This window comes from Amphiura filiformis, chromosome 6 (assembly GCF_039555335.1).
Source record: "Amphiura filiformis chromosome 6, Afil_fr2py, whole genome shotgun sequence".
Classification (NCBI taxonomy): Eukaryota; Metazoa; Echinodermata; class Ophiuroidea; order Amphilepidida; family Amphiuridae; genus Amphiura; species Amphiura filiformis.
This window is the reverse complement of record NC_092633.1, coordinates 26160279-26187120: the sequence shown is the minus strand read 5'-3', so window position 1 is coordinate 26187120 and position 26842 is coordinate 26160279. Positions and strand designations below refer to the sequence as shown.

At 39.4% G+C, this 26842-nt stretch overlaps 2 protein-coding genes across 2 annotated transcripts in view; one reads left to right on the top strand and one right to left on the bottom strand.

Moving 5' to 3' along the window:
- Window positions 1–805, bottom strand: part of LOC140155190 (triple functional domain protein-like) — a 324171-nt gene extending 323366 nt beyond the window's left edge. The window contains 1 exon segment of the mRNA XM_072177934.1: window positions 641–805. Coding sequence (XP_072034035.1) covers window positions 641–707 — 67 coding nt within the window. The 5' untranslated portion in view covers window positions 708–805.
- Window positions 806–9521: 8716 nt separating this feature from the next.
- On the top strand, window positions 9522–26588 carry LOC140154437 (uncharacterized). Its single transcript, XM_072177003.1, has 14 exons — window positions 9522–9634; window positions 11497–11694; window positions 13703–13778; window positions 14071–14200; window positions 14738–14928; window positions 15474–15710; window positions 19806–19926; window positions 20356–20641; window positions 21768–21883; window positions 22472–22653; window positions 22735–22796; window positions 23538–23620; window positions 24062–24928; window positions 25743–26588. The coding sequence occupies exons 2-13, from the start codon at window positions 11506–11508 to the stop codon at window positions 24861–24863; spliced, it is 2475 nt and encodes an 824-aa protein (XP_072033104.1). The 5' UTR covers window positions 9522–9634; window positions 11497–11505; the 3' UTR covers window positions 24864–24928; window positions 25743–26588.
- Window positions 26589–26842: the final 254 nt, after the last annotated feature.

Here is a 26842-nt window from a genome sequence, read left to right as displayed (position 1 = left end):
TCGTCCCCTTTGCACAAGCGTGCGCACCCCAACCAGCTCGAGAAAGGAGAACTGCACATGCATACACTGGTTTTACAAGGCTATTTCCATTTGTGACCTCAGCCGACCAATAGAATAAAAATATGCAATATTGTTGTTTTCACGCCAATGGCAATGCATGAATGGATGTGATGTGGCCCGACCGAGAGAATTAGTCCATTTTGGCTAAAATTTTAAGTGTTTAATACTGTCAATATTAAAGTGAGTCCTGTTTAGAGTAGACTATAGTGAGTCCTGGTCCCGACTAAATCATGAAATGCAGGTGAAGACAGGCTAGGACATACTGTACAACATCAGCCATTACCTTTTTCCACAAACCGAGTCCTGGTCCTGGACTGTAGTGTAGAAAATGCTATGCTTTTATTTTCACCTTTGTACACACATTATTCTTACATTCAGTGTAAGTATTACACGATGAGTTACTACCATGGCTATGGAACAAACGCGGTCAGCTCAATGACTACTGACTCATAACACTAACACTAACAGTGACATGCATAAACCACACAGAACTCATTGAACTCACGTATACCAACATGACCAACAATCATCTCAAGAAGATGAAGATCATGGTCAAGTTCCGGTTGAGCTTGCTACTTACCCTGTTGTCCTGATGGCGGAGAATCACCACCACTGGCCCCGGATCCACTATGATCTTCGATATTCATTATGTATATATCATTTATCAAGAAGAACTCATACAAAATCCAACATTATTGGCACTGTACATCTCACACAGCTCCACAGCATTGTCAGCCATGTTTTGGCTTTGCTTTCTATTGTGGCACGATTTTGACGATGAGGGCGCTATAACTAAAACAGAAAAGTTCACAGGCCTGAAAACTGCTTTTCAGTTCTCATGAGAAAATAGTAAATTGTGATATTACAATTCTTTTGTATATCAATATCATGAGAAATATTAGGCCTAAAAAATAAATACATAATTTGAGCTTAGTTTCACCTGAGACTAGCATATAAACCGTGTTAAGTCCACAAACTCAAACCAGCTCGTCTCCATCGACATCAGTAAATTCGACAGGACCCGACCAAGACATCGTACCAGAGACCTCTTCCATTTCTTTTGTTCGACCACAACCCAACAAAGACTGTTACAAATACGCCTTCTTACCAAGAACTGTAGCCCAATGGAATATATTACCCGCTGACATCAGAGAATCACCATCCTTAAACGACTTCAAGACCAAGACCAACAACAGCAACCTACTGGACATCACAAAGGGGGCCCTCTTTTAGCTGCTTTGCTCCGCGTCTACACTCTGTGCGAGATACCCGAACAGGAGTTTGCACAGTAATCTACAGATGCAGATGCAGAACTCATGTAGGCCTATCTGATTTCCCTGTACCCGGTATATCAGTGCAATCGGGAGTGCAATGCTATAGTTTATATTCAGTTGGATGAAATATTACAAAGCAAACGCATAGTAACAACACTGTGTGAGCAGCATTGTTATGGTAAATGATAGTACAACTCATTGTTGCTAATGTCAAACAAAGTGATTGTGATTGTATGATGAGAGCATGGTAGGGCCTATAGTATACAAATATTGACTGCTATGAGGGGCATGGTTAAAATTATAGGCCCAAGGTGATCTCAAAACCATGACTACGCCCGAGGCGTAGCCGAGGGCATAGTCATGGTTTTGAGATCACCGTGGGCCTATAATTTTAACCATGCCCCGAATAAAAAGCAGTCAATATTTGTTTTATATACCAAATCTAAAATCATTTTCTTGTCATCTGTTTGGTTAAAAGCATCGATTTTGGGAAGAGAAATTAATAGTTTCAATGCGAGCGGCACAAATTACAATCTGCGATTTCCGCGTAATTATAGCGTGCGAAATCATTAACGCGTGCGTAATATCATTTACGCTGGAAACAAAGCACACGCACGCAGAACTATGCCCGGGGAATAGTTACTTTTGCGGGCATCAAAACTATGCCCGCCCTTTTAACCAATCAGATGACGGGAATCTTTAGATGAGGTATATAATGTCCGCTTCATTTACCTACGTCATCAGCCAAACGGGGGGAAAACACGTACGCTTCAAACGGGGGAAGAACACATACGAGGCTGAACTTTACCCACACAATTTCTCATTTTTCAGGAGAAATACGCATAAAAAAATTGCAACAAGTGTTAACTTGTAATGTAATAATTATTCTCTTCGAATAGAGATTAACTTGTTTTTGCAATAGACCTGCCCTTTAAGTTCAGGTTAGATTTGAGCTGATTTGATGGTTAGGCCTAAACCTTTTAGTTCCCCTACTCCCTTTGCCCTTTTTTAACAAGTGATCTGTGTTGTGCAATGCATGGTGCAAGAGCTTCCTCTGGTCAAATTTTTGGAACTGCCGGAATTCCAGAATTTTGACAATTCCAAGTTTCTGACTGCGTTAGATTAGAAACCGGGAATTGTCAAAATTCCAGAATTCGATAATTCCAAGATTCTGATGCAGCAAGGCCTATAATTAGGCCTAACTCTTGAAGCCTCCACCCTTCACTAAATTGTGTTCGGGCATCGCGTATTTTGGGGGGCTTTGGGCGCCAGCCCGGGTCAAACTAGGGGCGGCAAAACCGAAGGGCGGCGGAAGAAGAAGGCGGCAAAAACAGGGCGGCAAAACGAAGGGGCGGCAAAACGAAGTAGCAAATAATAAAGGTGCCAAAAATTGAAAAAGCATAAAAATGTTTAAAAAGGTTGCTTTTAGGACGCTAGCGCCTAAAATCCTTTTTTTTTTTTTTTTTTTTTTTTGCTCTTCACTTTTCAAACGACCGTAAAAAAATGGGGTCAACCTTTTCGGGCTGTTAAAGAAGGGGCGGCAAAATTGTTTCTTCTTCAGCCCCCCGGGGTTGGGGCGGCCACGGTGCGCCACTGGGGGGGGGGGGTGAGAAGTTGGAACCTCAAGCATCAACATTTTCAGTCCGATCATAAAAAAGGTGATTTTATTTATTCCCCCTTTTATGGTCTATGATTGTTTTATCTCCCCTTTATTTCATGTCCTAAAAAGAAACAAAAATCATTAGCTCAAAATGGGGCTTAGGGGATGTCATTTTCTTGCAGGGGGGTCATGAATATGTCGGTGACCGGAGTAAATTTTTTACGACCCCCATCGCTGGTAAAAAAGTTTTATGACTCCCCCCCCCCCCCTTCCGCCTATACAGACTCAAGACAAATTATTCATCGCCGGAAGGTGCAGAGCGTGCCAAAATTTTAGAGCGGAGTGTGCGAAACGCGTTAAAAATTTTGATCGTAAGCGCAAAGAAGGCACGGATTGCGCAAAAGATTGTGCACACATTTTGCTAAAAACAGTGTAAAAAGTTAAAAATATGCGCGCAGCGCACAAACATTTTGAGTCATCATCATCATCATCATCATCAGTCGGCTGCGGAGCAGGCGACTACAAGCCTTCTCCAACTATTGCGATCTTGGGCAAAGCGAAACAATTTTGTTTGGCTGCAACATCCCTTCAGTATCTCCCAGGAGGTGCTGCATGGACATACTGTAAGTACAGTGTGTGCGGCCGTCCACATTTTGAGTCACCAGCCCTTAATAATTCTATAACCCCCCTATTTTGGTTGTTAAAAAATAATAACCCCCCCTATTTTTGGTCTCAAAATTCTATAACCCCCAGTATTTTCATGACCCCCCCCTTTATGAAGAAAAACAATATGAGGGTAAAAGTAGCCTACGGGGTAAAATGTACAAGGCATGCACATTCCAAAATTTTGCGTGTTCCGCGGGCTGCGGGCACGAATATTACGTAAGCCTATAGGCCTATTCACCATTGAATTGTGTAGGCCTAGGCCTATCTCTCAAGCTGATTCAAATCAACAAAATTTACGCACTTTACAATTTGGATGTAGCCTAGCATGTAGGCCTATCTCTATCTCTATCTCTATGGTTGAGTCGGCAGGGAAATTAACATCACGCCAACTTGATTGGTGCTCTCGCGTGCATGACGGGATTAATTGCTTGTGTCTTTGATTTGTTTCTTGAAGGCTTCCAGGCTTGGTAATGTTACGGTGGTTTCAGTAAGTCTGTTCCAATCTCGCGTTGTACGAGGAAAGTAGGAGAACTTGTATATGTTGGTGTTGGCAGATGCTTCTTGGATTTTCTTGTTGTGACTGCCTCTGGTCCTACTGTCTACTGCGGGAGTGATGTACTGGTCTTTGTTGATCCCCACCAGGTTATTGTCAATTTTGAACATCATATGAAGGCGACTTTTTCTTCTTCTTTCTCTCAAGGTGTCCCATTCTAGGATATTCAGCATATCAGTCACACTACTCTGCTGCCCATAGTCGTTCATACAGAAGCGTGCAGCTCTTCTCTGGATCATCTCCAACTTTTGATGTCTTTCTCATAGTGGGGATCCCATACTACGCTACTGTACTCCAATATTGGACGCACAAGCATTTCGTATGCTGTGGTTTTCACCTCTTTGGTGCAGAACCATAAGTTCCTTCTCAGAAATCCAATGGTTCTGTTGGCTTTCTTGATTATTTTGTCTCTATGGGCATCCCATTTGAGACCACTGTCCAGCTCTACTCCCAGATAAGGATGAGATGAGGCTTCTTTCAAGACTTGACCACAGAAGCTGAAGCTTGTTGTTGGAGGTTTCCTCTTGTTGGAAATTTTCATGATATAACATTTTGTAACACTCACCGGCCTAACTCCAAATTGTCATTTTAAGCCAATGATTTAATAACATAATTATATTTAAGGGGTGGTCAACAAAAATCCACCCTTTGGGAGCTAAGGGGGCTATCATTTTCTTCGAAAGCCTGAGGGGTAGGGGTCCCAAATTTACAAAAAATCGGCGTCAATAAAATTGCGACCCATCTATTTCGGCAACAAAAAATTTCTGACACCCCCACCACCTTACCCCCTTAAAGGGGTATTTCGTGATCCACAGCCTCATCCCCCCACTTTTCTCAAAAAAAGTTGAGATTTTTATATCACTGGAAACCTCTGGCTACATAATGTCTATGTACAAAATATTTCTTGCAGATTAATTCGTTTAGCAAAGATATCGTGAAATTTGAATTTCGTTCTGGTGCACCAGAACGAAATTACAACGTATAGTCTATGGAGAAGTGTAATACACATAATCATGCATAACTCGCAAACGCAATATCGGAATCAACTGAAATTTTGGGAATAGGCCCCTATGCTTTTTTCGTGGATATGTAGGCCTACTGAAAAATGTCATAAAAAGAGGATGCTAGGATCACGAAATACCCCTTTAAATAGGCTAAAAATGTATTGAAATCAGTCTTTTTGAATACCAAATAAACACACTATAGGCCTATCTGTGGTGTGGTCATCTTGTGACTCCCTACATTTTGGTCATCCCCCCCCCCGGTAGGCCTATATTTGGGACCCTCCCCTTCCGAAGAAAATGATAGCCCCCTAAAAATCAGGTGCTCAAAATGTTGCTGGTGGAGGCCCGGGTCGGAGGTTCCAACCTTTCTACCTCACCCCGGCCCCCACCCCCACCCCCCCACCACCACCAACCCCACCCACCACCATGAACGCTCCCTGAGTGAAATAAAAAGCTTTGTTAAAAATTAGCCGACGTATTTTCTTCTCAGCATTCCATAAGGCCGTGTAAAATTAATATTTTGGTTCTCGTCCCCTCCCTCCTCAATTTCTGGGATTTGTCAGATTTTTTTATTTTTTTTTAGATTTTTCAATTTTTTTAGACTTTGGAATGATTTATGAAATCTTCATACATATAAATAAGTTCATTAGAGAACAAGCATAACTTCCAAGTCTTTTTGTGGAACTCTAAGGGGGTTTATCCTCAGAATCTCACATTTGAAAAAAAAAAAAAAGGGCCTCATCGTTTCCTCGAGCACTGTTGGAGAACACACAGAGGATGATTTAAGGAAGCCCCATCATGCACTGTAAAAGTGTTATCACTAGAGTTTCAACTGCCACTTTACTTTTCAAATCCCATTGAACTATGTGCAAAAGATGTTGTTTTAGAATTGCTCGTGTGTCGTCATTACTTGGTCGATTTCAGATCTAAAGTGATGTATGCATGAAGGATAATTCACACCTTCTGTAGATAACATAAAATGTGAAATCGACCAACTTTTTGAAGGTGTTTTTATTACCTAGCTGGGGGGTTTACACCCCCCAGCTAGGTATTGTAATCGTTCGGGTTCTTCCGCTGGCAACAAACCACCGTAATCTTCCCGTTTTCTTCCGCTGGCAACAAAGTGAAATTGCACATTTTTACCTAGCTGGGGGTTTACACCCCAGCTAGGTATTGTAATCGTTCAGGTTCTTCCGCTGGCAACAAACCACTGTGAAACCCTGACTTGATGCTATGTAAGAATTATTTGACTTGTGAAGATATGGTTTGGCCTTTTTGAATCATTGTTTTTAGCTGCGGGTGTTAGCTGCGGGTAGCAGCTCTATTAATAAGTCACCATGCCTCTCCGCCTGTTAGTCCGTCCGTCCGTCCGTTAGTCCGTTAGTAACAAACGCTAAAAAATGCTGTTACGTCTACATTGTTTGTCGCATGGCTATGATACTTGGTGAGGGGAGGGCCTATACCGGCCCCATACTGGAAAAAGAGTTTCGTCCCGAAATTTGGGAAAATGAGGGAAATTGAGGAAGTTAAGGGAAATTGAAGAGAATTAAGGAAATTGGGATTTTTTGAAGAGAATGAAGGAAATAGAAATTGTTTGTTATTTTTTTCCGAATTTTTTTTTTTTGAAATTGTTTTTTTCCGAAATTATTTTTTTCCGAATTTTTTTTTTTACGTAAATTTTTTTTTCCGAATTTTTTTTTTTTTCCGAAATTTTTTTTTTTGAAATTTTTTTTCGAAATTTTTTTTTTTCCGAAATTTTTTTTTTTTTTTTCCTAATTTTTTTTTTTTTTTTTTCCGAAATTTTTTTTTTCAAATTTTTTTTTCCCAATTTTTTTTTTTTTTTCCGAATTTTTTTTTCCCCAATTTTTTTTTTTTCCCCAATTTTTTTATCAAACTCAGTGACAATAAACTTGATGAGAAGAGTAACATTTTGGAATATTTTGCATGGATCAGGTCAAAGGTCAGCTGGGGTCAAATCTTCGAATTTCAATATCTGGACATCTGTAAGGGTACGGGCACAGAGGAGTAAGATAGACAGAGCGCGCACCACCAGTCAAAGTTCCCGTGTATTGTATGCTACCAGTTCTCGCATATTCATGAGGGCCGATTGTTCGATCGTGCTGTGTCTAACAATCACGCCAGCGCTATGCGTGCCTTGGCAGATATCTGCGATAGAGCGTTGCGTGCTTTTCGCGACACGCAATAGACCATGAAAATACTGCGGTAATTGCGTAGCAGTCTCGCCTGTCGATTTCATGGAACAATCGGCCCTCATTATCGGATGAGGCGGAGACTTTGACTGGTGGTACGCGCTCTGTCTATCTTACTCCTCTGTGGGTACGGGGCTCAATCTCGGCGACAACCTCATGACCAGGGGAACATGTTGGAACATTTTGCAGGGGGCAGGTCAAAGGTCAGCTGGGGTCAAATCTTCGAATTTCAATATCTGGACATCTGTAAGGGGTGCGGGGCTCAATCTCGGTGACAACCTCATGACCTGGGGAACATATTGGAACATTTTGCACGGGTCAGCTCAAAAGACATCATTCTGGGGCCAAATCTTAGAATTGCGTTATCTGGACATCTGTAAGAGGTACAGGGCTCAACTCGGTGACAACTCATGACCAGGGGTGAATTATGGAACATCTTGCAGGGGTCTGGTCAAAGGTCATCTGGGTCAAATCTTAGAATAGCATTTTCTGGACATCTGTGAGGAGTACCGGACTCAAAACTCGGTGACAACAAGCCTCATGACAGGGGAACATTTTGGAACATTTTGCAGGGGTCAGATACCTCCACAACACCAACATGCCCCAGCTAGGTTTGTGGTCTATGACCACCATTTGCCTCTAGTTGTAAATATATCTGTCCAAATTCAAATTCAACCATGCACGCGTGTATGCAGTGGGCGGGCAGTGGTGTCATGTTCACTCACACAGCTGTGCTAACCGCAAGACTTCTGGGAAGTGCTTAAGGGTGGTCTTAACCCTGGAATTATGGAAACTTTCGGGCTTCATAAGTGCTAAATTATTAGTCTAAAGAATATAAGTATACATTTTTAGACTGGAAATGACTTGTAGAATTCATCTGTGAGGTCCAATTTGGGCCAAAATGCTCATTTTGGAGAAAATCCCAAAAACGGGTTTTTGGCCCACATTTTTCGTGCAACGTAACAAAAAAATTGTTTGGCCAAAAAATTTTGTTATTAATTTTAAAAACTAGATAAAAATATCTAGGGACCGTTTTTTATTTTTTGAATTTTGACCAACTTTGAGAAATTTGCACCAAAAATGGTCAAAAATGCAAAATTTTCAAAAAAAACCATAAAAAGCCTGATTTTCGCCCAAATTTCAAATATTTTTGGTGAAGTTGGTCAAAATTCAAAAAAATGAAAAAACGGTCCCTAGATATTTTTATCTAGTTTTTAAAAATTAATAAAAAAAAATTTTTGGCCAAACAATTTTTTTGTTACGTGCGCGTTGCACGAACAAATTTGGGCCAAAAAACCCGTTTTTTGGGATTTTCTCCAAAAATGAGCATTTTGGCCCAAATTGGACCTCACAGATGAATTCATCAAGTCATTTCCATTCTAAAATGTATACTTTTATATTCTTTAGACTAATAATTTAGCAGTTATGAGGCCCGAAAGTTTTCATAATTCCAGGGTTCAGACCAACCTTAAATCATCCTCTGGAGAATGGTTGGAGAAGACCGAAAACTACTGACAATGCTAATTTTACATTGAAAAAAAAAAAAAAACCTCCCTCCCTCATCAATTCATGAAAATCCTCTGGACGAGAACCAAAACATTAATTTTATACGGCCTAAATTGAGCTTTATTTGCAGCTGCAGCTGATGGGAATCCTTTCTACCAGGTCAGTGCAGAATTCCCAGGTATTCAACAGGTCAATGTCCTAACTTTTGGCGAATCAGATGTTGGCATTTTGGCAGCTGATTGATAACCGATTGCGCCGAAGCTGACGCTGAATGTATACTCAAACGCTGAGCGATGAGCGATTGGTGATTGACCAATGAGATAACCCGCTTTCCAGAAACCGCCTCCTTAATTGGTTAGAAACCAATCGCTATTTCGGTTAGCTTTGTAGTATAAATTCAACGTAAGGCGGTCCAAACAGGTCCAAACTGAGGTCCAAATTGAGGTCAAGTGAGTCTCGAGACTGGGGATATCGTTCTGCACAGCACAAGAAGAACTTTACCACTCGATTTTGGAGTAGGCCCTGTGAACTTTACACTTAGTTCTACTCTCATGATACTTTGTTTGTGGTTTCACCATAGTTCACTCGATTCTGAGAACGTATCAGCGCGTTTTAACATGTATAATAAAGTTCAGTGTTATTATTGGAGTATTTGAATCACAATGGACCAAACCAGAAAAGTTTGACATTGTACATACAAATCATGTATAACTTCATGCGGTTCTTGCTTGCGGTTGTATCCGGAAGCATATTCAGGACAGGTAAGCTTCGCCTTCAGGGCCATGGCAATCCTTGGTCATGTTGGTTTTAGCATTTGGGACATTTTGTGAGCACTGAGTGTTTGTAGAATTTAGTCATGGACAAGTAGAGTTGGACTTGCATGCTTGGGGTTTTCAGCCTCAGCGTTAGCATGGTCATGATGGTTAGGCATCAAAATTAGGACAGGGTCTCGGGTTGGGGTTTGCATTTGCGGCGGCAATATATTTTATGCCTGGGCCTGTCCTATTTTTTATATTCCTACCTACAGTGGAAATTCCAATTGAATGAACATAGCCTGACATAGCGTCACGATTTTTTGCGTACACTGCGCGATGCACGCCAGCGTGTGCGAGTGCGACTGCATGACTGAGTCACACGGGAAGTGAATCCAATCATGCCAACACTCTCCTGATTGGTTAGTGTAGTATCCAAGGTCGTGCGTACGCGTTGTAGTTTGTAGAGTACTGCTGTTGAAGGCTGTGTTCATTCAATTGGAATTCTTAGTGGTGCCCGCCGTGTCAGAGTCAGAAGAGCAGCACTCTTTTTATTTTACATCTTCAGAATCGGAGTGTACACAGCGTAAACATGGAAGTGGGGTGGGGTTCTCATTGGCTAATTCAATATCAATCATCTGGTAATTACTGACCAATTGGCTGATACATGGATAACGTGCATGACATGGGAAAGAAGCATTTGGCGCAAACGTCAAAGACTTGTGGTTTGTGCATGTGTGTATGTCGCTCAATAATAATTGGTTATCTTATATAGCATTATTTTTTCACAGCAAACATGTCGTTCAAAAAGTTCAAAATAGAGAGTGCCATACTTCTCTGGAAGCTAGTGTAGGTATCCCTTGGCTAGCCTAGGCTAGCCGTAGAGCGTAGACAGGCCTACACTATTTTGCAAAGATCTGTCACACTCACTGGAGCGGGTGACCAATCGCTTAAAATCACCAGGGATCACACCTACGTCGCATGATGCTACACAGATTCAGGTGCTGGATCTGATGATATTCAATTAGCCAAAATCCTGAATTCATGTTTACGCCATAAACTGCACCAAATCGGGCAGTGCAAAAGATTTTTTGCAAAATGCTATAGCGGCATGGTCTAACTTAAGTTCCATATTAAGTCTCATAATGTGTTTTCAATTCATAATTTACAAAAAAAAGTGTAGGTCAGGCCACAGTCTCAGATCCAGGAAAGAAACAGGCCTAGCTTACTATAGGCTAGGCTAGACCCAAAACATGCAAAATCACTTTATAAATACCGGTATTCTTGACCAAACTGGAACACTATAAACGCTAGTGGCTCCGCGATAAACACACGAATATAGCGCGGTACAGAAGAAAGTATACACGCGCCTTTCATTGCGTACACACTTAGTACGCTACATGGACGCAACACGCATGTTCCAGTTTGGCCAAGAAATTACTGTAAATTATACTAGTCCTAGATTGTACAATACTAGATATTATTAAAGTTTGCTCGGTAATTGTTTAGTTCCCAAGACCCTACTTTTTGACCAGTGGATCAGTTCCCTATAAGTATAATCTGTTGCAAGGTTCCTTTTATGTGTTAACCATCGCGTTCATGCGTGCGTGCAACATCAAGCATGTGCAAAGGAAGTTTTGGAAAATAATGTGTAAAACTAAAGGAATTCTGCAAAAAAATTATAGACCCTACTCTTTGTCCAGCTGATCAATTTCCAAGGCCATCAGTTTCTTAAATTCCATGGTGGACCAAAAACAGGTGATTAGTCCCCCCCTCTTGGGTCCTTTAAACCCTAATTTACAAGTATAGGGTACAGGCTTTTTCACAATTCCAGGCTTTGTAACTCATAGAAAATTTGTGCATATCTTTAGATACACAAGATGTCATCAAACAGGTCAGCTAATCGACTACAGACAAGCAAGAACTTTTCAAAAGCTGCATACAAAATCAGCTTACTTCAGAAGAGAAGAGACTCTGATGCCAAGTGCCGTGCAAACCTGTCCTTCTGCTTTGAGCAGCTCAAGAAGCAAGTGCTTGATGCTGCAATTATCAACACTAGAGTGTCTAGAGTAAGTATGTTTGTTTGTTTGTTTACCCAGGTTGGTCTATGAGGGACACATGCTAATCCATGGGAAATCCATGGACCCGTTCCAAGCTCGTACTAAAAAAAAGCACAAGCCTGGATAGCCAGCGTAGGCTAATAAAATGCATGCTGGCCTAGATAGCTTTGATAAACAAAGCAAGAAATGAAAGTAAATAGCAAGGAAAAGGAGAGAAGGCCATTCTCAAACACAATTGTACAATTTTAGTTTACTCTTAGCCCTTACTTCGTGAGAAAGGAAACTGGAATTCCAATGTTGATGATGTGTATCTTCAAGGTGTCCAAAATCCTAGCATGAATAAATAATACAGAAGAAAGGAAGAACAGTGACGTAACCATTGGGGAAGGGGGGGGGGGTAGAGTAACTATCAGAAAAAAATTTTTAGGTGAAATCTGGACTGACAAGATGAAAGTTTATGTCAAATTGGCCCTGTTTCTCCCCCAACCTAGACACATTTCTCAATTATGTGCGGTTTTTTAATAGCTTGTCTATTCAAAAGCGTTTTTGGCTTCATGGGGTCTCCTCTTTTTGGGTTAGTTTTGGCTGGGATTTTTCTTGCTGTTTCGGGGGGAGTAAGGCATCTCGTTTAATTGTTCCAGCCCCAGCCATATCCGTAATGTCACCCTTGTGAGGTTGTAACTGCAGCGGGGTTTATTATTTTTCCATCAGCGATTTTGATTGGCTGCCTTACGACTTGGCCTGGCTCAGGCCAAATGGATCTCGTGTTAGCGAGTGTCCGGTTTTTCGCGCTTTTTGTTCCTTCCCTCCTCACTTTTTCGGCTGAAGTGGTCGTTTGAAAATCCCTCCCAACCCACCCAGTTATGTAGCTGGGGAGGGTTTGGGAGTCGTTCCCCGTCTGGTGGTGTCTGGGGCAGCTGGCCAGGTCTTTGCGCAGACCCCGTTCCGGATGTGGGGGTGGGCTGGCAAGATATCTTGCAGCCTTGTGCTCAGCCGGTGCGGCATGTTTTCAGGGGATCAGGGTCTGGACCTTTTCTTTTTTGTTTGTTTCAATGGTCGAGGTATTCCCAAAATATCACTCGATTTACGGCGAAATACACTGACATGCACCCCGTGCCATTAAAAGAGTGAGCTATAGACGGCCCTCACTTGATAATAGTCAGTCCGATTGACTTGGCTTAAACGGTATTTCCCAGAAACACTTTGCCAGATTCTACTCTCTAAAAAGGAATCTGATTGGTTACAAAATGCCGTCGTGCCCGAGGGAAAAACCATACCCTCTTCCGTACAGCCCTGCTTAGTGTGTTGTGTGGTAATGTATGCATTGTGCATTGACCTCGAACGCCTCTGTACACACAGCGTGCACACACTGGAGTCGAGTATAATTTATTTAAAGAGACTTTCATAGGAAAACTTTTCCATATGTGAACAGTTTCTGTGGCTATAACTTGTTTATGGTATTGGTATACAATCATGAGGTGCCAGTGTTTTAAGAATTATTTGGTACCAGACAAGTCAACCCTATTATACATTAAGCCATTTTGAGAGACATGTATTTTTGTACTTAGGGCCATTTGGCTCTCACACATTTGGGCACATTTCATGCACTTAGGGCTTCACATTTTCACTGATAGTGATAACAGTTTATGTAGCTACAGATTCATTGTGGCTATACAATCATAAGGTGCCCAGTGTTATAAGGATTGTTTTGGAACCAAAATCTCATTTTGGCCAAAAATGCACTAAGGGCCTTTTGGCTCTGACCCCTTGATACAAATGTTATCTGAATCTAAATACGGTACTCAATAAAATCACAAAAAAAGAGCAAAAGTCTTCAGGATTCTTGTAGTTGCCCGTACACTTGAGCTAACTCTTCAGGCACCAGAGGAATATTGCTAGATGGTTTAGAAAGATGGTTGATCGACATACAACTCATGTTGCCGAATCCTGTTTTGTGTGAATTAGAATAATATGTAGTAAGGATGAAATCAAATTGTTTTTCACATTTTTGTTCCAGGAAATGGTTCTGCAGGAAACATTGTGCAAAATACAGTATTTAGAAGGAATTTTAGTACTACTTGAGCAAACCAAAGGTATGTTGTGTAGTTCTTATTAATTACAGTATAAAAAGTCTAAAATGGATATCATGTATTTGGGGAGTCTGGGAGGCGTGTCCCCACTTTTCTGCAAAATGACCCATTATTTGTTCTTTAAAGCCACTTTTGGCCGATTGTCCCCCCACATTTTAAGCCGGATTGGCGCTAATGCTTACCGCATGTAGTGTTAAAATAATGACAAGCCACTAAACTATTGCTTGATCAAGTTGTAATATCATCGATGTTGCTAAATTTCGTTCAATTGTGAGTGTTTTATTTTTACCTCCAGACAAGCAAGAAGGAAAACTGTGTATGAAATCAGCTGTAGGAAGATTGGATGCTATCCACAGAGAGTTCACTAAATCATACAACTCAAGCAGCTCCCATGGAAATAGGAAGTCAAAAGAACAGTTTCTGAGGTAAGCCCTATATTGAATGACTGTTTGCAGTTATCCAATATAGTTGATATCAAAAAACTTGAGGAAAAATTTATCTAATGAGTCACTTTTTAGATTTGCTATGTTGCCCCCATTATCAGACTTCAGAAGGCAACCAACCTGAAGGGCATGGACCATGCATGATAAGTTGAAAATAATAATAGTCCTCGGTTTTTGTTTAGTGATTAATACTCATGCTGCTTGCAGAGACTTTGACTGATGCCATTACTCCTCTTGGTCCTGTAGGATCACTCAATTAACAAGGAGGATGTGGAAGACTTGTTAATCCAATTCCAATTCTGAGTCTAAAAGTACATTAGAATATGAATTTCTGAGAGCCCCTTCAATAATAGCTATTATGTAACATAGCTAATGTAGATTTTGGAAAAAGATCCTCATAAAAATCTCAAATTGTCAGATAGAATCAAGTTTTTACTACGTTTTTATTATTTTGATCAAAATCTGCCAGACAGACCTCATCTAAGACAAATTCTGATTATCATCTAACTTTACTTACAGTGATGCTCTCATTGCCTATGAGAATAAGAAGTCAAAGTTGATACCGAAACAAAGATCTGGTATGATGATCTCACCAAAGATGGCCAAGTCTACTCCTGGGCATGGTTCTGACCAGGTTGTTCCAAAGCCTAGTTCTAAAATGTCTGCACAGACAAGAGTTGTGAAGGACAGCCCTCCTCATACAATTTTTGGTAAGTTTAGTCATGGGCCTAGAGATAGGGGGATGTGTAAGCCAAGGCATTAGCCAGAGAGGTATCTTTAGGGAGTCCAAAATCGTCAAAAAAACCTTATTCTACAAAATTAGGGTGTCCACTTCCTATTCACTCCATTATAAAAATCAGAGTTTTAGGGTGTCCAAATTGAAAACAGAGTGTCCAAATGACACCTGGACACCCCTCTGGCTAATGCCTTGGTGTAAGTTAAATAGGTCATCTGCAACCTGTTTTGTGCAACCATTAGTTGATTATTAATATTATTATTATTATTATTATTATTATATAAAACTTCCAATCTGCTAGGGTGAAGCATTTAGGATCTTTTAGAAAATTAATCTATCTCACACCATGGACACTATAGTGAAGTATTGAAAATAAATATGCCCGACATTGAATTATCCATTTTCTTGCTAGTTTGAAGCATTAAAGTCATCTTCTTAACATGCTTAATTTGATAAGAATTTGACCTGCATATTTGTACAAAAACAAGTTCATTTCTGGCTATACCTACACCTTTACAGTTCCATATATTGGGTGCAAAAAGAAGGATTATGGACCTCAAGAAGTGCCAGTTTGTTATAGTCCTGGAGTGAGGCAGAACACACCACAGAAGCTGTCCATGCTATCAGCATCATCCAGTTATCATGAAACACACTATGAGACACAGAAGAGCAAGAAGGATTCACCTGATGGAAGTGATGGGACCCCATCAAGGAGATACAAGATCAAAGGAAGCTCTATCAAATGTGTACCTTTGGGTAAGGGATTGTTCTTTACAGAATCTATATAAAATAGAGATGCCACTCTTCCTTATTTATACAAAAATTCTGGGGTTTTTTGTTGTAAATTTGCCCAAAATGTCAATTTTTGTCAATATTGTAAAAAAAAACCCACAAAAAATAAATTAAAAAAAATAAAATAAGACAAATAAAATCTCTGATAAAAGATTTTGCTTATATTTCTTTGAAACTAGGTCAACTATTTGGCAAGTGTTGACCAAATTGCTGTCAAAAACTTTTGTCAACCTTTGTGGACCAAGTTGACATTCTATTGTACATGATTATAGAGGGCTACTTCAGATTAGCACTACCAAAAATTTGATAATGCTGCCCTCTACCATGTATGTCTGCATTCAGCAGTATGATAGAGAAGTTTCATAAATTAAAGCGGTACCCAGCAGGGTTGCTGATTTGTTTTTAAATAAAAATATAAAAATTGTGAGTTAAAAAAAAATTTGAATCAGTTTTTTTTAATTAATTTAAAAAAAAAAGTTTATTCCAAGAACTGCTATACCCATGATAAAGTCAAAAGAAACCAGTGGAATGCTAGACATAATGCGCAATCCTATCAGGTATTTTTTTTAAAGCAAAATGTGTTTTTACATCATGTGAAAATTTCAAAGAAAGAATTTGTTAAAATCATGGGGAAAACCTGTTGAATTTTGCACCTTGAAGATGAATTTTTAGCAATACATATATATGCATGGAATTAAGGTGTCAAATTATCAAAAACATGTTTTCCAGTGAAGATTTCAAAGCCGGATAACAGAGAGATCCGGATAAAAGAGGTCCAGATACGAGAGGTTGGACTGTAAATACTTTTGAGGTATTTAAATCATATCCTAAAGTTGTAGAAGCAGTATATAGTAGGAATTAAGTAAAACAGTCATTTAAAAAGAAATGAACTTACTTTTATCAAAATATTCAAAAATGGTAAAAAATGAAAACAAGTTGATTTACATCAACATGATTGAAATCAAGCAACCCTGGTAACCAATACTAATACCTAAGACATTCAAATGTTGTTTAAGGAAATTAAAGAGGTGTCACTGGAGCTGGAACAGATAATAGTTCTAGTATTTGCTTCTTTTCTTTCATGATATTTGTTTACTTGTCACTTCTGCATTTTGTCTCCTTCCTTTCCTCCATTTTCTGATTTTTCTCCCTGTTCTTTCCTTTGGTCTCTGTCTTCAGCTAGGTTTGCTCACTCTTCCTTCTCATCTTGCATACTTACTCTTTGTCATGTAACATTTTGTATCCCCTTCTACTAAAGTTTGTTCGGCTTAAAATAGGCGAAAATTATTTGTTTTTTGTTACTGCATGCCGATCAATAAAGTCCGGTATGTGTGCTGTAAATTGAAATGTTACAATCACATGTTTTCATGGTATACTATTTTAAGGCTTAAAACCTATCATCAACATGGCAATATCAAATTACACATACTGAGGTCAAAGGATATTTTGGGGTCAAGTTGTCAACTTTTTGTCAAGTAAGCTGCAAATGTAAAAATTTGTAATTGATATTGCAATAATACAAAGGCGGGTACAAAGGCCATGTAAAATGAGTGTCATCTTTAAGTGATGTCCAAGGTCACATATCAGTCATGATGCAAGTGATCCACATATCTGGGGAAGCTTTGGAAGAAAAGAATTATCCAGAAATGGTTTGGTATGTGCAATAGGAATATGTATATGCCAGCACAGGGGCTGTGCAACAATTATGTGTACCCTGTAAAAATAATGCTAACTCGTTTACTGATTGGTTTAATATTGATATAGGCCCCTATGCATGATGGAGATTTAGAAATTTTATTTCTTTCATGGGAAGTATATTGAGTAAGCTTATAAAGCTAGCTTGATTGTATTTTGAAATTCACTTGCGTCGGACACAGACACTGATGCAGCTTGTTGAGCAGTGCACCCAACAACAGAAAATTGATCCTAAACGCAAGGACCAGCCTTAGCGGGAGCCTTGGTTCCATGCATCATGTTTTCTGGACGCAGATTTGAACTAGTGACCTTTCGTGAATCGTGAAATCGCCCTATAGTTTGGTAACTAAGTAGGTCAAGGTCATCAACTACATCAACAGTAAAACGAGGCTCCACAGTGATGCAAAACTATATGTGACATGATCAAGGGGAATGAGTCACATGTCGGCCCTGGTCGAAAATGAGTTTTACACATGTTTCTAAAGAGGACATTTAGAGCTTTCAGAAACTGAAAACCCAATGTTGATATGACTTTGTGAAGTTACACCAATTTATCAATCGCTGAAAACAATATAAAACAAAGGGATTTTAACACTTACTTTGCCAATATCTCAAAATCAATATTAGCGACATCCAACTCATTTCCCTTGATCGTGTCACATATAAGTTTTTGTTGTGTCAAGCAAAACAATTTGAGACCAAACGCTAGACCAGTAACTGCAGTCAGTGGCAATGCATTCTTATGGTGTTTTGGATCCAGAAACTCCAGGAACCCTGGAAGTCTGTGGTTGCTGTGCATCCGCAGTTACACACAGATTTCTTATGTGTGTATCTTTGTTTGCCAAATCAACCTCTTCCGGGGACTATTTATTGTGTGTTTTTGTCAACCAACCGGGGACATCTTTCAATCGGGCACGCACCTGGTTGGCAGGTCTATGGCAGTGAAATCACATAATGCCTAAAACCCCTAAAAATGCGAAGTTCTTATCTGGAACCCCATACAAATGCGACCTTATTTGGTTAATAAAACTGTTTCTAAGTTTGTACGTTTTTGTGTGACAACCATTACGGTCCCCGCTTGCACAATTAAAAACAGACTCACATGCCCGGCGCCCGCGGTTGACACACAACTCAAGCAGGGGGTGTTTAAAGGGAGTCTCCGGCAATCATAACATTATGCCTTATATACCCGGCTTATATACATGTTAGAAAATAATTATCAAGCACGAATCACATGGTTTTATTTAAAACAAACTCATATTGACCATAAAATCAAATAAAAACAGTCGGCTCTCAACACGCAATATTAAAAATTCCCGTGCCGAAATTATCTAAATGCAAGGACGTAATGTTCATTTGTGCTCAATTGTCGTCAGCCTTCATTGTATTATTGGGACGTTATTGCACTTGACAATTTCAGCGCCCGGGAAATTTTGAATATCGCGTGTTGAGAGACTGATGTTTTTATTCATTTTTATAGTCACTATGAGTTTGTTTTAAATAAAAACCATGTGATTCGTGCTTGAAAATTATTTTTATGTCTCCACCGGAGGTATTATGTTTCCTGGTTGTCCGTCCGTCCGAGCTTGCGAGTGCAGTTTCTCGGAACTGGTAAGGTGTATAGTGATGCAATTTGGTGGACAGGTGGCAATTGGCGGTCTCCAAATTTTAGCAGGTTTTCATCCAAAAATATGGTAATTAAGTACCTAATTTGCATAATTTATGCATATCAAGGAAAATAACCTTGTGCACAGATTATCTGGAGATCTGTACGAGTTACAGTGATGAAACTTGGCAGAGAGTAGCACAGCCAGAAGTTGTTGATCTGATTTGCATTGCGTAATCTCAAGGTCATTAGGTCATTTGGGGTCATCCAGGGTCAAATCGCCATATATTGTTGCAGCTTCATGAAATTTGGTGGGAACGACCACTGTAGGAAGACAAAAATGTCAAGGTCGTTTTGGGGTCATCCAAGGTCAAATTGCCACAGATTGTTGCAGATTCATGAAATTTTGTGGGGACGACCACTGAATCAAGGCGAAAATGTTAAGGTCATTTTGGGGTCATCTGGGGTCAAATCGCCATAGACTGCTGCAGGTTTCATGAAATTTGGTGGGAACGGCCTCCTTAGTGAGGCAAATAATGTGAAGGTCATTTTTGGGTCAAGTGAAATTGCACAGGTTAAAATGATGGGCGCCAACAAGGTGGAGGCATTGCGGCCGACGAAATTACGAAATTCTTACATATAAGGCGTAATGTTGTAATTGCCAGAGACTTCCTTTAAGTGCACACACATGTATGCACTTGGTTGTTTTTTTCATCCACACTGTCCATATCATGTAATTGTTGTTCTATACCTGACAGATGATGACATGTCTTGGAACCAGAAAGACCTAGACACAAGTGATACAGATTCTGCGGAAAGTTCATTGGAGCCTGATCTTACATGCAAGGAAATCTTTCCGTATTGGCTAGAAGAGGACAGGTAAGGAATCGTACGCGAGTGTCCTTACGCTCTCAAACATTCACATAAGCGCTCGCAAGTGACACACATTACGCAGCCAGTTTGATTCCGCTCCCACACAAAGAGTCTGCCTGTGGCAACATATAACATTGTTTCTGATTGGCTATGAAGGCGATTTGAAAAGTTGCATTCAGAAACTTGACCTCTGTGTTGAACTTCTGGCCTCATCAGCTATGCGAGCAGCATGATTATGTAGTCGAAAACCACCAGTATAGCGTTTAGCATTGTTGTACAGCACAACTATTATCACAATGCATTAGGTGGCGGAGGCGCCATATTAGGCGCCCCCCCATCAGAACTTCTGTTTTCATCCAGTGCTTGTAATCTGCCCCTTTCATGCCCCTTACACCTTTTCATGATCTTGACTCTTTGTATTGTTGTTACTATTAGGAGTGAAAGGCAGATGAGAAAGAAGAGCACAGTAACACCACCAAAGCCACTCAATACTTCCCAGATGACATATCCATATCCAATGGCACCACGCAAAACTAAGAATACCACTTGGTCTGCTAAGTATATGGAGCATTTATATCAGGACACCAGCGGTGAACAACATAAGAATGGTGGTTTCAGAAGGCAACAACACAGACCAGGAAAACGGTTGTTTGCAGAGACAAAAGTGGATGTGGTGTATCACGGTGATGAGATGTTGAGCTCACCAAAACAATACATACACGTAGGTATTCAAAAGGTTGAAAATTAAAAACTAAAATCTACTGCCCAGTTACAATTTTTGAAACAGAGCATACTTCTTAGACCAGGCATTCTCAAATAGATTCAGTGAAGTACCACATTAAAAAAATGAAATAACATAAAGTGCCACTAACCAAATAGAGTGTAGCATCTCATGGTTGGGGTCCAGTGTCCCACCTTACGGCCCTGGTTCGGGCCAGGACAGACAGGGTCTAATTCTGCATAAAACCGGCAGCGTTATTTCTATAGATCTGCTGCGCATTCAAATTGCATTGTATTGCATCGTAATTTCATTTGTGTCTATGCTAATTATGTTTACACAACATGAACTCACGTGTTTTCAAGCAAATTCGCCGATAATAGGTGATCAAAAGCGATCGGAATGTTATAAAAGTACAGATCGCATTCAGCTTACTTCATATAAGATGATCTTTGGAAAAATACGGCATAATTTGTCTTGGTGTTTGCGGAATGCCATGCAGTAAAATATTAATACGTTGCGGCAATTCATGATTGACAACTAACAATCGGTGTGTCCTTCAGTATCCTCCACTGTCAATTTCTTATCCACTCACTAATCCTCACAAAAGCTTTGTGTTGATTACGTAATGTGTGGAGGCAAATTGCAATAAGTACAATGAAATAATGAGTAGGGCGGGCTCCGCGGCGGGTTTCTTCTTCATCTTACGTAACAGTATTGTTCACAAAAAAAACCCGGAAGCTTGTCGTTTGGAGCTCTAGCTGAAATACAGCAAGATACAGTAAGATAGTAAATGTAAACCTGTATTTTAGCTAGAGTATTTCGGGCAGGCCAGGAGCAATACCGCTAGCAGGGCCCAGGGGCGGAGTCCGGAAGCTTGTGGGTTTGGGCCATTGAAAGTGCTAAAGAAGTTGGACTGTACTTAAGTTAATGTCATATCTAATTAGATAATTAATTTTTGAAAGTGTACATCTAACTTGCAAGGCTAAATGGTTTACTTCTATCAACTTCGACACTCTTATGCCTAACAGCTCCAAACCGTAATAATTCTATATGGAGGATAAAAAATACAATAATATATTCTGGTAAATGGCAACCATGTAATGTCTTCTATTTTGTACAATTTCAGTATGTGGATGCAAATTATGATGTGAAACCAAAGCGTCATTATCGAAAGTTGTGTACTGCAGCACGAGTAAGACCATATGATCCTATAACAGGAAAAGTTGAAAGCCCATGTAAGAGGTAGGTACTACATTGTCAGTGAGGTCTTTGTATATGTATTATGTATCAACAATTCCTATACCTTTGTACAAGAGCCAAACATTGTTAATCGGTGAAGAATCCACACTTTTCCAGTAGTGTATACATGAACCTAAGTTAACGGAAGCATGCATAATGCGTGATAGCATAAAATTTGTCATGCCTGGAACTTGTGCAGGCTTACATGTTAAATTAACATGCGGTTTTATTCTGTGTTTTATTGCTGATATCAATGGCAATGACTAACTAACATTCCATCATGAAATAATCAAGGGTTCTCAGTTTGGAAGAAAAATTCATGTACGTTTCATTTGAAAAATGTTAAAATGTCTACCTTTGGGGGTTAACGTCGACCTTTAACATGCAAGCCATTTCATTTTTACAAAAAGGTCTACCTTGGAAGTCCAGAAGTCCTACACCTTCAAAGTCCCACATCCTTTAACATAAGTCCTACGCCCTCCAACATAACTCCCACTCCCTCCAACATAAATCCTGACTACAGGTATGACCTGATTTCTAGTGAAATATAAACCAGATAACAGCAATGAATATGTTTTAATCATTCCACAGACTGTACAAGAATTGTAGAAATACAAAGCGCAAAGCAAGCAAGGCCAATGAGGATCCAGAGTTCAACGTGAATAGTTACTACAAGCGTAAAATCAAAAAAGTTGACAAGGGTTTGAACAATTATGTAGTTACATCCAAACGCCAAGGAAAACGCACCACATCACCACAGACAGTGTACCACGGTATCGATGTCATGGACGACTGGATGTAAGAATTTTATGTTTTATTTTACATACATACTTTGATTTTCTTTTTGATTTAAGAATTGATAGATCAGATATTATTCAGATTCAGTAAAGCCAGTACTGGAAATGATAGTAAAAATGTGAGAACTTATAATTATCCTAGCTGGCAAAGTTCACTGTGAGGGTACAGAGATTAAGGTGGTACTACACCCCTTGATAAATTTGTGACTATTTTTGCATTTTCTCAAAAAATAATAACACATTGGTAACAAAAGTTATGTATATTATAGGGGCAAGGAATCCATTTACTTCACTGGAATTTCAGTGGCTCAAGACAAGCGGTACGTTATTTATGATAAGAAAAGAGGTACCGCTAGAATGTACGTCATTTCTTAACATATATAATGAACCACTTGTCTTGAAATCTGAAATTTTAGTTAAGTAATTGGATTCCTTGCCTCTATAATACACATGACCTTTGTTACTAGTGTGTGGTTACTTTCTGAGAAAAATGCAAAATTAGTCACAAACATATTTGTTTGTTTGTTTGTTTGTTTAAATGGTCGCTCCGTGTGGAGACACGCTTGGGTCCTGATGGGACCAGGCTGTTGGCAGGCATTAATATTATGAGTATCCTTGCACAAGTTCCAAAATGCTCACCTATATGGCTGTGGAAGGCAATATGTTTCTGTCACTATCAGGTGCAGTGTGTACAATTTCAGAATTGCATCCTTGTCTGATGGGTAACAATCTTAAATCAGTATAAATTATCCACTTATTTGGGAAAACTAACATTGGCTTAGAATCACCAACCCAACTGGCTAGAATAAAAAAATATATGTCCAAGCATACTTGATGTTGTTCTTTTCGATTTATGATAGGAGAGTGGAAGAAAGAGAGAGAAGGAGAGATCCAGAGCTGACAACTCAATCAAACCAGACATTGACAAGGAAGAAGAAGAAAGGTAAAAAGAAAACAAATGACAATTGACACAATAGCTGGCAGGTGTAATTAATTGAGCCTATTTTCTCAACAAAATGAAGATAATAACCATATGTGACATGATCAAGGGGAATGAGTCACATGTCGGCCCTGGTCGAAAATGAGTTTTACACAGGTTTCTAAAGAGAACATTTAGAGCTTTCAGAAACTGAAAATCCCATTTTAATACGACTTTTCTTTGTTAAGTTACGTCAATTTATCAATCACTGAAAACAATATAAAACAAAAGAATTTTAACACTTTCTTTGCCAATATCTCAAAATCAATATTAGCGACATCCGACTCATTTCCCTTGATCGTGTCACATATATGTATTTTAGGCACAACATCTACTTCATTCAAGTGATATATGATTTTTTAAAACACATCTTTCTCACCATTTGATACTTTTTCCATATTACAGCCAGCATAGCCTTGTTTTGACTGATGTTCCTCATCTTCCTGAAGACATCATAGGTCCTTTAGACATTGATGATGAAGGCATTGTGGATACGATATTAGACCTGGAAGAATCATCTATGCCTCCAATTGACCTTTCACCAGAGGGTGTAGCACAAGCCACAAAACCAGCATATATACCTTTCTCTGATAATGAAGCTTTCCAAAACACATATTTCAGAATGAAACAAGAGCAAAACATTTGGAACGCTCCAGGTGTGAATGACAATGAGCTCCAAGAGAAAGAGTTCATTGATGATCAAAGTAGTGAAAACGATGCCATTTCGTCATCCCTCGCAGAGTATGCTTGTCTAGCCCTCTCTAACACAGGGGGCAAGTCTGTTATCTGCAAAACCTCACCTTCTAAACAAGACTCAAGAACAGCTCCTATAATGTCACCAGTGTTGTATATCTCTCCCATCAAGCAAACCCCGCTCATCCGAAACCCCGCCTGGTGCAGCACTCTCTTGAGTCAAAATGATAATGATCAACTTCTCAACACCACAAAGGAGAGCTACTCAGACTTGAGTTTTGCATCACCACTCTCTACATCTAGCCTTCTAAGCAGCTTGGGTCATCCTCTTGTCATCGATGTAGACGGTATTCATGGTATTAAGGATGTAAAAGAGGTACAGTACACAAAAGGGAACCTTCCAGCGGAGCAAAAAGGTGGCACAGATTTCTGGGATATAGACAAGATGATGGAGATCAATTCTTCTCTAGATGAACTCATTGATAGAGAAGTGTTTTGTGCAGTCCAAAGATGATGCCCAGGAATTTCATCGACTGCGGTCAAGATATTGAGGTTCCATGTGGTGATTCATCCAAAATGGTAGGTTAAATGACTTGTTCTTTCAATTCAAAACCAGGCCATACAATAGATGGACACAATATGTGATGCGATCAAGCAAAATCAGTCGGAACTCAGAAATAATAAATTTTCAGTTTCTTTTTATAGAGTAAAAAACATTTTTTTAAAGCTGCATTTTGCAGAAAACACTATTTAAATTGAACAACCAGTTCCAAAGCTTAATTAAAGAGTTTCCAAAACAAGAGGAAACAAAAGGAAATAATTCCTTTCTTTGACTATATCTCAAAATCAATATTTCAGAGTTCCGACTGATTTTGCTTGATCACATCACATATGTTGTTAAACTCAAATGTTTACATTTCTTTTGATACTTCAGTGATAATATATGAACAGAGATAAGCAATGAAAGAATTAAGGTGTTTTAGATTATTATGTGGTTCATGCTGTATAGAGACCTTGGCATTGAATTTCTACCAAACCTTGATCTTTCCAGAGAAGCTTTCTTACCTCAAAAACCAAATATTTGAAGTATTCAGCACATGATCATCAAGGCACATTGCAACTGTTGCTGTAGTTTCTGTGCAGAGCTCATAGGAAGAGGTTCAATTATGCACTGAATGAATAAAATGCCACTAAGGTGGCTCTCCCTCAAGTATCCATCAAGTAACCACTCATTTTATCTCCATAATCTTGGGGATTATTCCTTATTTCAAAAGTGCAGAATTTGTATTTGCTGAGTGCTTGATAATTAGCAAGAAAACACAACATACAAATTGATATCTTCCCTGCTTATATACAGATAAGTGTGTGATTTCTTTACCGATTTGCATTTCAGTGTACATATGATGTCCTGGATCAGCTTCTTCCATCGTCATCCTGGAAGTCAAAGGACTCAGCAAGCCATTGGAGTAGTCAAGATAGTATGCTGGAATACCAGGTGGTACCCAATTTCCTGCCTTCTGAGGATGATGAAATCCTGGATTTGAGTTTGTCGGCAGGGGATTTGAACTAGACACATAAGATGTGGATGGGGTCCCATTGCGTTATGGAATGTAAATAGGGTGAGTCATTCAGCAAGAGGACTGTTGGACAACAAAATGCATATTTGTCACACAAATTCTTTCAGCTACCATGTGGTGAAGGTTTTCTGGTTGCTGTGATGAGAATTGAGCTAGCATAAACCAAGAGATTAATAAAAACAAGCCAAGTTTGTATGTAGATGGGTTAGACTATATAGAAGATGATGAAGACATCTTGGATTTGAGTTTGTGAGCAGGTGATCTGAACTATAGGTACACGATGTGGTGGGCAAATATTGTTGCATAATAGTAATAGTACAGGCTGGAATATCATGCAGGTGGTGACCAATTTACTGTCTTCTGAAGATGAAGAAATCTTGGATTTGACATTGCTTGCAGAGGATCTGAACTCAACATATAAACAAGACAGTGGGAAAATATCATTGCATATCTTGGATTTGAGTTTGTGAGCATCTGAACTATAGGTAAACAAATGTGGTGGGCAAATATTGTTGCATAATGGACATAGTACAGGCTAGAATATCAGGTGGTGAAAAATTTCCTGTCTTTTGAAGAAGAAATCTTGGATTTGACATTGCTTGCAGAGGATCTGAACTGAACATATAAACAAGATAGTGGGAAAATATCATTGCATATTGGAAATACTGCAAATCATCCTGTCAGGGTGAGGTGAGAAAACAAATGCATACAACTATTCAAGAAGAATGCAACAAAAACATCTTGCCCTTTCAACTACTGCTGTGGTAGGTGGAGTACTAGTAAACTTAGTCAGATTATGGAGGAGTTAAGTTAACATGAAGAGGTTCTGTAAAAATGTGTTGAGTTGTGTAAAAATATGTTGAGGTTGTGTAAAAACATGTTGAATTTATGTAAAAACATGTTGAATTTATGTAAA

What these genes read in the sequence shown, in the direction of transcription:
- LOC140154437 (XM_072177003.1), top strand. Translation starts at nt 11,506, where the DNA reads ATGTCATCAAACAGGTCAGCTAATCGACTACAGACAAGCAAGAACTTT. An exon ending in CCCTCCTCATACAATTTTTG is followed by an intron (nt 14,929 to 15,473) that starts GTAAGTTTAGTC and finishes ACACCTTTACAG; the next exon opens with TTCCATATATTGGGTGCAAA. An exon ending in ACCACAGACAGTGTACCACG is followed by an intron (nt 22,654 to 22,734) that starts GTATCGATGTCA and finishes TTTTGATTTAAG; the next exon opens with AATTGATAGATCAGATATTA.